Source organism: Alligator mississippiensis, chromosome 10 (genome assembly GCF_030867095.1).
Source record: "Alligator mississippiensis isolate rAllMis1 chromosome 10, rAllMis1, whole genome shotgun sequence".
Lineage (NCBI taxonomy): Eukaryota > Metazoa > Chordata > Crocodylia > Alligatoridae > Alligator > Alligator mississippiensis.
In genome coordinates, this window is record NC_081833.1 from 54,133,356 (window position 1) to 54,148,378 (window position 15,023).

The following is a 15,023-nucleotide window of genomic DNA, read 5'->3' on the forward strand; positions in this document are numbered from 1 at the left end:
TTGATGTATTTTTTGTAAAGTAGTGTAAGCTGATTGAAGCATGTTTATTGTCCTGTTGGCCTGTAATTGGTGCAGTTTTTTGTAGCACAATGTAAGCTGATGGAAATAGGCTTTTAAGTTTTTGATACTTTTATAATAATAGTAATAAGGTTCCTATCAGTGTGTTTGCTCAAGATGGACCATGCATTTTATAGTCATGCTCAGTGTTGGCAGCATTTACTCAATTTCATAGTTGGTTTCCATTACTGAGCACATGCTGCTTTTGGCAGCATGTTTAATGGTAGACAATGTATTTAATGAGGTTTCCTTATATGCAAATATAAGATGAGAAGCTTTTTCCCCCATTCTGGGAAACAATATACGATAATTTTCTTTGTTTGCTTAATGGGCAAATCAGTCACCTTTATCCCTATTTCTTGGAACAGCTTTAGATAAATACAGTATTTTGAAACATATTGGAAATAATGATACCTCATTTGGAAAAAGTATAACATAGCCAGTAACATGTAAGGTTTCCCATTTGCCTTGATACTGTTTCCCATCTTTCTTCTGGAGAGAGTGGGACAAAACTGAAAAATGGTAATTGAATGCAAACCTATTTAGAAGCATAGAAAATAGGGCTGGAAGGGATTTCATGAGATTATCTAGTCCAACCTCCTGCTCAAGACAGGATGATTCCAGCCAAGTGTAAGTCTAACCTGCCCTTAAGACCCTCCATGGTTGGAGATTCTACAGCACAGAGGGCATTTGTTCCAACGCTTAACCAATCTCATAGTTAGGAAGTTCTTTGCAATAGCCAAGTTAAATTGTCCTTGATGCAAGACAGTTACTTTTTGTTCTGTCCTTGTAGACACAGAGAACAGTCTATCACCACACTCTTTATAACCACCCTTCAAACATTTGAAGGCCGTTATCAAATTCACCCCATCCCCCAGTCTTCTCTTCTTCAAATTAAATAATCCCAGTTCTTCCAACTCATGAATCTTGTTCCTACCCCTCTAATAATTGTTATTGCTCTCCACTGGATTCTTTCTAACTTGTCGATATCTTTCCTGAAGTGCAGTGCCCAAACCCAGACACAGTACTCCAGGTGAGGCAACACTCCTGTTAATACAATCCAGTATGCTATTAGCGTTTGGGTTTTTTTTGCAACAAGTTGACAGTATTGACTCATACTTTGTTTGTGATCCACTATAACCCTTCTGCAGTACTGCAGCCTAGCCAGTCATTTTCCAATTTGTATTTCTGCATTTGATTTTTCTGTATTAAGTTCAAGACTTTGCACAATTTATTTCAAGCCATTTCTCCAGTATATCAGAATCATTCTGAATCTGAATTGGTCCTTTAATGGGTGGGTTTTCTAATGAGACTCCCTATAGTCATACCCCCATTTCCCATAGTGGTAGGGTAAAGCAGTCAAAGAGGTATTTTCAACCTAGCTGGAAGAACAGGGACAACTTTGAAATGTAAGAAATGTAATATGCTATAAGTGTGGGGTTCTGATCAGAAAAACGTAGGGAAGGGGTGGAATAGATAGGACAAATAACATATCTACTACAAGGGGGTACCTCTGAAAGGTGTTAGGATAGTCTCTTCAAAAAAGCAGCAGCTAAAATTTCTCCAGCTAAAACATAAGCCATTACCTTCAGTTGAACCAAAGGTCACATGGGTAACATTGACCTACAGGTTTTTAATTATATCCCAACCTGGGCGAAACCATTATTTCAACAACTGTTGTATATCTGCTTTTAAGGAGAATACTTTGTAAGCCAAATAAAGTTATGGGTACTTTGTAAAGCACTAATATAGACAGCAAATAACTTTTTAGTTATAAACTTTCTCTGCATTGGGTCAAATTCTATACTGCAGCAGGATAGGAATTAAAATGCCAAAAACAGTTTTATAACTGTCTTAAGTGGTTTCTTATTCTTTGCTTTGGTTGACCTTTGTATTTTGTTCTGTTGAGGAAGAGAACAGAGAACAGGAATATCAATAAGGTTTTGCATTCAAAACTGCACACTATTGATCATTTTTAGCAAATCCATATAATTTACATTTTAATTCGTATCACAATTTTCTAGTCACTCAATAGCAATTACAAACTAGAGGCAGCATGTACCATATGGCAGCACTGAGACAAGCAGGGATTCTCTAAAGGAAGGAATATATTCACTGAGGTTCTTCTGAAGCAACAAAGAAAGAAGTACTTATGTGTATTGATTTTTCTGACTTGTTATTTTGATTTCACATACATAGGATTGGCTGATACTGGATTAAATATATCACCTTTTTATAGCCATATATGTGCTTTTGTTTGTGTTACAGCTACTATAAAACAACTTGTTCAAAAAGAGGAAAAACTGGAAGGTTCAGTGACATGGAAAACTTATCATGCTTATATTAAAGCATCTGGAGGTATATTCTGAAAAAATGTCTTTATGTAGAAGTTTTCACTTATTCCTTTAACAGTTCTGTTTTTAAAACAAAGATTTCTTATCAATGTTCTTTCCTAAAGCTAAACTCTGATATGGCATGGTACCATACTGACTCATTTTTCATGTTAAAGTTTTCTACTTTAGCCTTACTGAAATGAGACAAGTATGCACAAAAACAATTGTATTTCTGAAGAAATAAATCACTGTAAACTCCTGATATGTTTAAAAAAATAGAATTGCAGATTTCTTTTTTGTTTTCTTCTTTACAAAGAAATATTTTAGTATGTGAGAAATAATTTAAGAAAAATTCAATACCTAGAGGAAAATACTAGCTTGAGTTGAGCCTAAAGAACAAAATTTGGAACTGGATCAGAATGTCAGGCTCATCAAAATCTGGAATTCTTCACATTTAGGGTTTAGTCTAGCCCATGCCACTGAGAAGTGAGCAGTAAAACGTATATATAGTTCAGGTTCAAATTCTACATCCCACAAATTTCTAGGGTATCGGGCTGTGAGATTTTGCTTCTAGCCAATCTCTAAACCTAGAATTACACAAGAAAATTGCATGAATTATGTATCTATATGTGAATATGTTAGTCTTAAGATTTTACCCTGCTGAAATACATAATGTTTGAAGATAATCACAAACAAAGCAACTGTAACTATAAAAGTGTACCCAATTGTTTGGCCACACACCCTAATTAGGGCTGTGTGAAACACTGTTGTTTCGTTTCAATGTCCATTTCACCATTTTGAAGGGACAGTGTTTCATTTCATCATTTTGTTTAATTTCAAAGCACTGTCCCATTTCGTTTCATCAAAACTGTTTCTCCGTTTCGATTCGTTTCAACGTTTCACCCAGAGGCTATAATGGGGAATCATGAAAATGCCTAAAATGTTGTCATTTGTTGCCTGATTCAGATGCAAATTGCAGAGATAGTAGCCCCATCTAAGGGCATGAAGCCTGCCAAGTTTCAAGGAGATAGATGCAGGGGTTTCTCAGAAACTGCACCTCAAAGTCTCAAAAGCAAAATTTGCTGGCAGCAGCAGCCTCTTTTCATCCGGGGGCTCTCCCAGGGGTGTGCTGGGCTCCTCCCAGGGGTGTGGGCCCCCAGATCTGTGCTGGACGACAGACGGCTGCCGCTGCTGCCTGGGACTGGCTCTGGGCACAGACTGCACCGGGGAAGACAGATGCTGCTGCTGGCCCCAGGCAGCAGCTGCAGCCTCCTGTCATCTGGACGCAGATCACAGAAGGGCCGCAGGGCTGGGCTGTGCGAGCCCCCGGATCTGCACCAGGCGCCATGGAGCTCAGCCTGGCGGTGGGAGGTGGAGCACAGCCCCGGTTCTGTCCACCTCTTGCTGCCGGGCTGCACTCCTCAGTATGTAGTTCTCCACATAGGCTCTGCCAGCCCCACAAAGCACAGCCCAGCAGTGGGAGGCAGGCAGAGCCAGCACTGTGCTCCCCACCGGACTGAGCTACATGGGGCTGTGGAGCCGCTTGGAGTGCAGCCCTGGCTCTCCCCTGCCTCCCACCACCAGGCTGCTTTGCAACTTGACACATTTTCAAACTTTCGAAATGTTTTGAGCGCCCTCGTTTTTAAGCTGTTTCAATGCTTTTTGTTTCATTTTGATTTTGCTGTTTCAAGCTCGAAAAGTATCAAAACAGCTTCATAATAAAACACTGGGTGAAATTTCGCACAACCCTACTAACCATATACATGAAAATAAGTATTTGTGCGCATAAATCAGACACAACATACATAAAATGGACATGAGACCCATTTATCAGATTTTATATGTATATTACTAATTCTTATAACCGTTTGTACCCAGTCGTGGATCCAGGATAGAGAAAAGAGTGTGGGCAGTGATGGTGAAGAGCTCACTGCGTATACCTCTGAAAGCTGAGACAAAAGCTCTTGGTAGTGAAGGGGGTACAGTCGCACTGCAGCAACCCTCTGGATCTGGCCCTGCTTGTATGCAAGAAGCATTATCTGTTATTTCAATGCTGAGCTCATTCAGAAAGATTCTGGCGGTTTGTGTGTGCAGTTATCTACATCAAGAATGTTCTCCCTTCCATTAATTTACTACCAGAATTTGAAATCCACATTCACACTGATTAACATTTCTGCACAATGGGACTATTCACATGAATAAATATTACTGTGAGCAAGGACGGCAGAATCTGGCTGTGAGCCAACATTCTGGTAAATGCAAAAATCTAATTAATATGAACACCCTTCTCTTTGGGCTAAAGTCTGTAGCCCTTACTCAGTTTTTACTTGGACAAAATGCTCCTTAATTTCATTGAGAAAAAACTGAGGCCACATACATGCATTATGTGTTTCTACAGGAAGAATCACCGCCCTCAGTAGTGACTACAAGTGTACAAGCATTCATTCAATTTCTCCCTGGGGGCGGCGGGAAATATGGCCCCTTCAGGCAAAAGGTCCTTAAGTATCAACCGGGAAGACACCCCTTGTGAGAGAAACTCTCTCACAAAAATCAAAGCCTGTACTCTCCCAGAGTTTATGATTAAACTCCTTGTTCACATATCATTCCCATTCTTGTAAAGGCGAGTCCTTTGCATGTAGGGAAAGAAGAATAAATAAGGGTTAAATAATAAAGTCTTTGCTGCAAAAGTGTACAGCAGAGTAAATGAGTACAATGTGTTTAATCACTCTGACATCATCAGTTATTATTCTGGTTTTATGTTCCATTTTTAGGTTTCATACTGTCTTCCTTTGTTATACTTCTCTTTATGCTGATGATTGGCACCTCAGCTTTTGTTAACTGGTGGTTGAGTTTCTGGCTGGAACAGGGCTCAGGTGTAAGTGCACAACTATAACAATTTAATTGTAATTTTCTAGTTTTTCTGAAGATAGCTGTATATGTATTTGATGTGTTTACCATGAACAGTTATGTTTAATTATTTTATAAATTTTATAGCATGAAGGTAGTTGCATTACTGCTCTTTTCAAGTCTTGCTTCAGATAACATTCTTTTTTCTCTTAATTTCTTCCAAATCCAATAATTGCTTTTTTTCTCTTTTATAGTCTTTATAAACCCTCTCTCTGCATTTCAGAGGCCTATGGACTCTTCCCCTGGACTTTGTTGAAGTTATTCCTGACAGTGTCCAGGGTATCATCACTTTTCACATAGTACATATTCACTATCATAAAATATATTCATTTTTTCCTCTCTCTCTCAGTAAATGGACCATATCAGCCTTGCCATTTTCAGTAACTCCTGGCCCATTCCAATGCATCATTACTTTCCCAGTTGCCAGTGTTCTCAATCTACATCACCCTTTTGGATGCACACGTATTTAACCCCAGTTTTTCCAACTCATTCCTTCCCTAGTTTGGAGCTCCTCTGGAAGTTATTTTTTTACTTTTTCTGGCATCTCAGATTTTCTTTCTCAAGTCTCTCCAACCCATTGACTAACATACTTTAAATTTTCTTCATTAGGTTTCCTATTCTCTTTAGTTAACAATTAACTTCCTGTATAAAGGCCTTTGTGATAATACATATTAAGGACCCTATGTAAAGGTAACATCGGGCATGTTTACATGTACTTTTACACCAGCCTAAACTCAATGCATATTAGCCTAATGTGCATTAGGGCAATTTAGGCACACCTCTACACTATGACAATGAGCATTAACGTGGGTGTGTGGACTGACTTGAGACTAAAGTTAGTCCCAAGTCAATGGATACATACTGCATTAATGCACATAAACACGTCTACACATTCACTAATGTGATTTAGCTATTTGTGCATAAACTTGATACCTACTTTATGCAGGTATCAAATTTAGGCTTAAATAGTCTTGAATTGCCATTTTTAAGGTGCATTAAAAGCATGCACATTAATACCCGCATCCTTAATGCGCCGTAAATCGAGCTAATTTGCATTAAATACACACGTAGACACACCCATCAATTGTATTTAAGACATAATAGTTGGAGTTTGAAACTGCATACATATCTGATTTACTGCTTCACATTTTTCCACAATGAATTTAAATAAGTGGACATGAATCACACTGATTTGTATTAGCCTGAGAGCTCTATTATTGTACATATTTTAATGGCAGACAGTTAGTCCAAGATTTCCCAAGACTAATACTGATTAAGAATTAAACTGGGTCCTGACACCAGTCATATGGAGCACTAGGGGACCTGTGTTTCAAAGGTACAATGATCCTTTGGTATCTCCACTGCATAGGAGAGGGTAGAGAGATTTACACACCTAATTTTCTGATGCATCATACTATCCCCTATGCACCTATCAGAACTTTCCAGTGCATGGCCACTTTCCCTGCCTACCTGTGAAAGGTTTTTGAGTGAAGAACTCATTCCCTCTTACTCCATCTGCAGCTTTTACAATCTATGTAGCCCTTATGTGATATAGCACATTTCCCCTAACACTAAATAACAGCTTATAATTAAAAACTTCGTTAAGCCCCAAAATTAGTTTTGCATCATTAAAATAATGCAACAACATCAAAAACCTAATCTTAAAGTAAATGGAAACAGCTTTTGGGTAAGATTCCGTATGCTGTATTTGTGACCTCAAGACAGCAATAGAATTGTTCTAGTGCAGAACCATAAAGCAAAACTCTAAACAAAAACAATCAATCCATTTTCACTCACCAAACTAATGGAAATCTAAAATGCAAACAATTAGTATCAGAGGAGAAAAGTAAAATAGATTCCTGATAACTTAAAGTACAATTAGTAAAATAGGCTAAAAATAAAAGGGTTAAAGGAGATGTCTATAACAGTTTCCCTGAAATATTTACTTTTTATTATTTATTTTTTTCATAGATTCATAGATGTTAGATGTTAGGGTTGGAAGGGACCTCAATAGATCATCGAGTCCGACCCCCCCTTTTCCTTTTTAAATTTATTATATATATATATACATATGTGGGTGTGTATGTATGTATGGATGGATGGATATAATGCACAGAAGAAAGAAGCTAAAAGGCTTCTGAAATTTGCAATTGTTTTAAAACAGTTATTAGGTAAAGGTAATTCTTTAAAGCTGTAGTAGTGTTTCAAAATCCTGATCCTATTTTTCCTCATGTGAAATCCATTTCTCAACACCACTTTTATTTACAAAAAGATGCAAATGTGCTGACAAAAATAAAATATGGGTTATAAAGTACCAGCTTTTTAAAACATACTATTACCTTATTTTCACCAATCCAACCCTTGTTTCAGAGACTGAGAGTAAAAACTCTGACTTCTGGATTAGAGTGGTTGGCAGCCTACTGAAATGTACAAGTGCAGGTTTTAAAATCAAACCATAGCTTTTAGGCACCAAAATGATAACATTTATTTATAGAGCATGATAGATGTGCATGGTATTTAAGAAGTATTATTTCTAGAGTAACAAGTCTGTGGCATATAGATATATCACAGATAACACTAAGCTCCACACTATGGTCATCTGAAGCTTAGAAACAGCAACATGGAACTGAGATTTTTTTTTAAAAGCCCTACAGCCAAAATGGTTACCTGTAATATGAAATGTATCTGAGCAGTTTTGATTCCATGAAGTAAAAGGAAAAGACACACACATAGGAAAATATAGCCGAGAGTCCAGTTGAGTGCACATGTGCCTATTGTGGCATCTCAAACCAGGGGCAGGCATGTGACAGCCCCCCCCTCAAATCCAACATCTCCCCATGCCACCCCCACACCAACCCACACACCCCACATGCCCTCAGAGCCCCCAACACCTCCCACTTCCCCCTTGCAAACCCCACCCCCACCCACACACCCCCACATCTCCCCACATCCCCATCCCCCTCCTGCAAACCCCACACCCACCCACACACCCCACATCACACCCACATTCTCCCACATCCACCCATACCCCTTCCCACCCCACTCCTGCAAACCTCACATCCCATCACACATCCAGCATGCCCAGCTGCCAGACAGGATGAGACCTGCTGGTAGGAGCTGTGGCTTCAGGGGCAGCTGTCCCCACATCCTGGTAAGTGAAGGGGTCAGGGGAGCTCTAATTTTTCTATGATAAGAAAACCAAAAGCAAACATAAAAGCATATAGATATTTAGAATTTATTTTATTAGGATGATAGAGACACTGGTAGGCTTCCAAATTGCTTTAAAATTGTAAATATTGCCCAACTGATCACTCTCTCTGTCTCTGTCTCTCTATATAGTGGTCTTTTAATTGTGAAAGAACATGGATTTGGGGGTATTTTAAAGAGTGAATTTGGGATTTTTTTGTCCAGAGAATTTGCAGCTGTTAAATAGGGAAAGAACACCAGGATTCCTGCTAGTGAGGCAAGTGGCAGGACCCAGGCAGAGAAGCCTGCTCAGGGCTGGTACCTGGGATCCAACTGGAGGGTAAATGAGGTGGCTGACCTCCTGGCCATTTGGGGCCAGGAGGACATGCTTTGACAGTTCAAAGCAGGTCACCACAAAGAGAACACCTTTCAGGCAATAGCTCCCCAGATGGCAGGGCGGGGGCACACATGTCAGCAGTGCCACACAAAGGCCAACTGTGCAGCCATGGCTCACTGGCAGCTGGCTCAGAGGTGCAGATGCCTCTGCTGCAGTGCCCATGGCACAGCTCAGGCAGCCATGCAGTCCCCGTGTGGGTCTGGCAGGCATACAGCTTTGGGGCTGCATGCTGTCGCAGGTGGCAGCAGGTCATAGGCAGCAGCCCCCAGTGCCAGTGTTCCCAGATACTATTTGGCTAGATTCCAGAAGCTCCTGTTTATTTGTATCTTCCAGAGATCATGGGCCTTAAGGCCTACCTAGTTAACTAATAGCCCCGACTGTGTGGGGCCAAAGGTTGAAAGACAAAACTAGTTGGGTTTTTTTGGTGGGACAATGAAGGAAGAAAAGGGTAGGAGTGACACAGGGGTCAAAGGTTCAAAATGTGAAAAGAAGGTCTACAGAGGGGGACACCGAACAGAGCCCCCTGAGATGCACCCACCGGTCCTCAAAGGCATCCAAAGAGCTGGTGTACACCTCCCACTGGTGCTGCGCCCAGAAATGTGCATAGACAAATGAGAGGAAAGTGGCCCCGCAGTCTTTGGGCACCTTCTTAGCCAGAGCCTCCTTCCTGGTCAAGTACAGGGCCCACTTGGCCAGGGCCAAGAGGAGGTTGACCAGGAGGTCCCAGGACTTGGTGGGGCCACGGATGGGGTGACCAAAAGCAAAAAGGTGGGGGTGAAATTCAACCAGAACCTTAGGAGGAGGGTCATGTGCACCACGTTTTCCCTCTGCCTGCAGAAGCGGCAGTAGACTGGGGTGTCTACGAAGCTCGCCAGAAACATGTCCGGGGTGACAGCTGAGGTCCCCAGTGGCTCGTGGGATGAGGGTGGAGTACAGACTCAGCCACTAGGGTGCCCAGCTATGCCCTTGCTGAGCAGATCCCTCCACTTGGTGTCTGGGCCGGATGTGAGGGCAGCATGATGGATCGTGCAGCACATGAGTGTGTAGAGGTGGAGGTGATGGACAGTGGAAAAGTGGACCAGTCTGGTGTCCTCCAGCCAGCTCAGGTGGTGGAGTGGGGAGTGCCGCAAGACTGGGCGAGGCGCCAGCCCAATGACAAACTCTGGTGGGCTGGAGGACATGGTGGGGCAGGGACTGCCACTGTCTCAGAAGCTCCTGACAGAAATTGCCCTGAGCTGCTTGCCAGGGCAGCTTTTTGTACTGCTGGGGCCAGCACAGGTGCTGGCCCCAGGTTCAAGCTCCCCCTGTCTGCAGAGGAGGTAGGAGGAGCTGGAGGAGGGAAAAGAAGGTGGGAGGAGCTGGACAGGGTCAGTTTGCCCCCAAGTGGCACTTTGCCCCAAAGTGTATGTTCAGGCACGTGCTGAGGCAAAAATCCCCAGCACAAATTTGTACCACTCTTATTTGAGCTGCTGCAAGTGCACATGCCCATACATGCTAAACAGAGCAGCAGAGAAAATTCCTAAAGCATAACATTTAATTTCCATACAAATACGAATGAGGGATAAGGTGCTAAAAGAAATAAGGGCTGGGTTGTAGGACAAAAGGAAGATGTTACTGGCAAGAATGAAATTTGTAAAACCTCAAATAAAGAGGAAACAAGTCAAGGAATTCATGTTACATCATTTAAATGGCTATTGCAAAATCTGTAGGATTTCAAATTGAAAAATGTTTTACTTCATAAAAAGTAACAACATTGGGTCTCATTCAGGGCCAGTGGATCCTACTTTCTGAGGATTCCTTGTATAAAGAGGCAGTACAGTAATATCATAACAATTCTATGACACTCTGGGCATGTCTACATGTGTGCTTTAATGCTCAGTAGCCTATTTTATGGCGCATTAAAGTGTTACATTGAAAACTGTGCTAATATGCTAATGCACAGTAAAAATAGGCTACTGTGCATTAAAAGTAACTAAAAAAAGTGTACACTTTTGCTACTGTGCATTAGGGCAATCTAATGCACATTTATTTAGTACCTCACATTAGAGGGCACTTTTATACGTGCTCCAGGAGTCAGGGGGCAGTGCTTTAATTAGAGTGGATCCGAGAGCCACCCTAATTAAAGCACTGCATTGTCTCATGTATCAGCATCCAAAATGGCAGTGGGGTCAGTTGAAATAAAGCTCATCGAATGTCCCCACCACTTTGAAGCATGGGGACTCAGATACATGAGAGAGAGGAGTCTGCTGGAGCATGGTAATTACTATGCTCCAGCAGACTCAATTAATCAAGTCTGCTCTGACACACTGTAATTACAGCACATTGGAGCAGCCTCCATACCCATGTACAGCCAACCGGGGGTACTAAATTTAATGCACAGTAGCAAAAGCACATTAATGAATGTGTAGATGCATCCTCCATCTCTTACTCAGGCACATGGCAGTTTCTAATGGGGAAAGTGCTGTGGATGAGGTATCCGTATACTTCAGCTATCCAATCTTCCTTTATCCCTATCATGTTATCAGAAACAGCTTTCACACTTCAATTACTGTCCTGTATCTGTTTGTTTCAAAGAAAATTTGCACCATCTTGGGTAATGACACAAAATACACCTGTGACATGGAAAACATCTTGGATAACCCCAGACTACACTTTTACCAATTCATCTATGGAATCAGCCTGGTGGCCATGATTGTCCTAAGTATCATCAGAGGGCTTCTTTTTACAAAGACAACATTAAAGGCTTCTTCAACACTGCATGATAATGTATTCTATAAGGTATGGTATATGCTTTGTTCTTTACCATTATGAAATGATATTTAATTTAATAAGTTAGGAAGGTGAGCAGTGTGATTTTGTAGTTAGGGCTGCTGTGGAGGGTCAGCAGTCACTCGTTGCATTCACAGCTCAGTTGTTCACTTATCATCTGACCTTGAGCAATATGCATGAACATTTTGTATCTCAGGTGTTTTGTTTATCACATTATAATACTATATACAGCAAAAGCTTTGTTATCTGGCACCCATGAGGAATGGGGGGTGCTGGATAACAAAATATGCTGGTTAATTGAGAGGCCCAAACAGGCGTCTTTGCCTGTTCGGGCTGCTGCTTCTCCCGCTGCATCCGGGGCATTGCTGCCCCTCCTGCCGCATCACTGACTCTCCCGTGGGCCCTGAGGGACAGGGAGGCAGGCCCTGTGCAGCCTGCTATGCTCCGGGTCATGGGGGCTCAGCAGCATAGGCTGCTTTGCCCTGGGCCATGGGGGCTCGGTGAAACCAGAAGTGACACGGTGGGCACTTCTGGTTTTGCTCTTACCTTACAAGCCAGCATGCCGGTTAATAGGGCATGCTGGCTTGTAAGGTGCCAGCTAAGGCAGCTTTTACTGTACCTACCTCAAAAGGTTGCTATAAGCTTTAATCAATTCATGTTTCCAAAGTGTTTAGAAGCTTATCAAATGAAAGACCCCATTTAAATGCAATTTTTTTTTTGGTAATCTGGGATGCAAATCAGTGCTGGTGAGGGATAGAGCCTCCCACCCTTGCCATGATACAACATGGCACAATAGGATAAGATGTACCAGAGAGATTCCCTATTTGCAGCCATTACTAGAGGGAAAATATGTGGACAAAAAGGGCTATGGGTAAAATATTCAAAAGTGCCCAAGTGATGTAGGAGGCTAAGTCTCATTCCCAAGTGCAATGTAGGTACTTGGGACCAGATTATAAGGGTCAAATAGGTTCAAAGGAATTAAGCACTTAAGTCAAACACGGTTAGTCACCTAACCTACTTAGGATCTTTTGTAAAGCCCATTGATTCCAAATTCTATCATTTGTTCCTATATTTTATTAGGCCTCAATTTGACAAGCTATTTCAGCAGGTGCCTATATCTAAGCATATATGTAACTCTAGTTAATTCAATGGAACCATCCACATGTTGTGAGCTAGGAATCTGTTTATGCACTTTGATTAAGGGTATACATCCCTTATTGTAATTATTCCCTTTTTAAAGTGTATTTTAGATCTCTATGATTCTCATTTGCATTTTTTTTAAATTGTGAAAATAAGCCCTTAAGACACATTTAATTCTACTGTCAAAAGCTGCTTCACAAATACCACTGTCGCTTTAAGTGCTATAGTAAACTTATGTTTGCTGCTTCTATTATTTAAACCTTAGCCAAGATTAAGCTAATGTTTACTTTCCTACATAGATTCTAAATACAGTAAAAGACAAAGACTGCATCTGATTTTGCTGTTTCTCTTTATCCACAGATCTTACATAGTCCAATGAGTTTCTTTGATACAACTCCCACTGGTAGGCTAATGAACCGTTTTTCTAAGGATATGGATGAACTGGATATGAGACTTCCATTTCACGCTGAGAATTTTTTGCAGCAGTTTTTTATGGTGTTCTTTATTGTAGTCATAATAGGCCTTGTGTTCCCTTTTCTTCTAGTTGCAGTCATCGTCATAGCTGCTCTTTTTGTACTACTTTTTCAGTAAGTTGATGTTCTGGTTCTTTAAGAAATATTTTAAGCAATTTTTGGCCTGCAGAAACTGTAGTACATATGTTCGTATGGTAATGCAGTTGCAGAAGGCTCCAAATTCTTTCATAAACTATAACAGGAGGTTGGGAAACTACAGGAACCAAGAAGAAAATCTAAGGCAGAAAATCACACCCAGAAAAAACTGGGAAGCTGTCAATCATCTTAGCTTCTATTAAAGGGCTAATACATTCACTCTTTATATTGCCTTCTACCAATATACCCCAGAACCATTGGTCTATTCAGAATGAGGCTCCTTAGACAGTAATTATTTACAACTTTCCATCAACACAAAAATAGGCAGGGATGAGTTTAACCAAGTTATCTTTGAATGCACTGATGTAGTGCACGTGCACTGAATGTACTTAGAAGCTTCTGTCAGTGCAGAAACTGTATCTCTGCCAGCAACTTAAACCACACCAGAGAATTATAACAGGGCTGGATGGCTGGTGGGCTGCTACAGGCTGAGCTCTTCTCTTCACATTACAGCACATGATTATGCAACACATTTTGCTGGTATTTTTTTTATAGGCCTCTCATCTCCTCTTCATCTGGCAGGATAGGTGATGATAATTCTCAATTTGCAAAATCTGCTGTCATACTTCTGTACTCATAATGCATCAATAATGAAAAAGCAGGAAATAAAACTGAAAGTCTGGATTCTGCCTGCTCCCTTTTTGGGGGACAAACAGAAATATTTTCTAAACTGACCGTAGTTTTGTGTGCCCAGTTTGAGTCCCCTGGAACAGACTTGATTTTCAAAAAGTGCTGAGCACCTTCCCTGAACAGCCACTCCTAAAGAGAGCTCAAATTGGGAACCTAAAACTGCTACTCATTTTTTAAATTTGCACCAAAGAGCTTTCCTACCTTTGCATCCTCTGTTAGGCCTAGACATAATTGCTGTTCCTTTACTTGGCAAACTAAGTTACTCTTAAGCTAAGAGGGCTGCCTTAGCCTTCTGGGAACAAAAGATGCTCTAAAGCAGTGTTGCTCAACCAACAGCCTGCAGGCTACCACTCTCACCACTTCCCACCACCCAGATTGCCAATTTTCTGTACCTATGGGGAGCCCAGCAGACCAAATCACACAGCCTTGTGCATCAGATCACACCAGCATACAGGATTGGTCCACAGCCAGATCTGGCACATGGGGTCAGTCTGTAGGCATAACCAGGCTAGCACACTGGCCTGACACCACCCATCCAGTCCAGGTTGGGCACTGCTGCTCTAAAGGAGGTATGGAGTGACAGAGAAGAGAGGAGATGAGACTGTGGCCAAAGCTTCCTTTGCAGTGACCAGCAAAGCTGGTGGAGCATGGTGCAGTATTCTGCATTCTTGGGCACTCCAGGTAAGACTAAAAGGCAGGGCTGTCCAACATCAAAGCAGCTGTGGGCCATATGCCACAGTGGTCAAAGATCCTGAGCTATACAACACTGGGGCCTTGTGCTGTGGGGGCTGAATGCTGTGCAGGCTACAGAGACCCCCATCATGTGCAACCCCCTCCCACTGGAACAGCATGAGTCCACCCACCCCTACCATACAAGTCCCTGCTGCTGGCACTGGGCAGGGGAGGTCCCCCCATCACTGTGGCCATGCAGGCAGT

The 15,023-nt window shown here is 41.7% G+C and overlaps 1 protein-coding gene across 1 annotated transcript in view; it reads left to right on the plus strand.

Moving 5' to 3' along the window:
* Positions 1-15,023, plus strand: part of LOC102563172 (ATP-binding cassette sub-family C member 12) — a 91,995-nt gene that overhangs the window by 55,149 nt on the left and 21,823 nt on the right. Inside the window, exons 19-22 of the mRNA XM_059713920.1 lie at positions 2,326-2,415; positions 5,162-5,265; positions 11,455-11,658; positions 13,150-13,376. Coding sequence (XP_059569903.1) covers positions 2,326-2,415; positions 5,162-5,265; positions 11,455-11,658; positions 13,150-13,376 — 625 coding nt within the window. The remainder of the gene's footprint in view (positions 1-2,325; positions 2,416-5,161; positions 5,266-11,454; positions 11,659-13,149; positions 13,377-15,023) is intronic.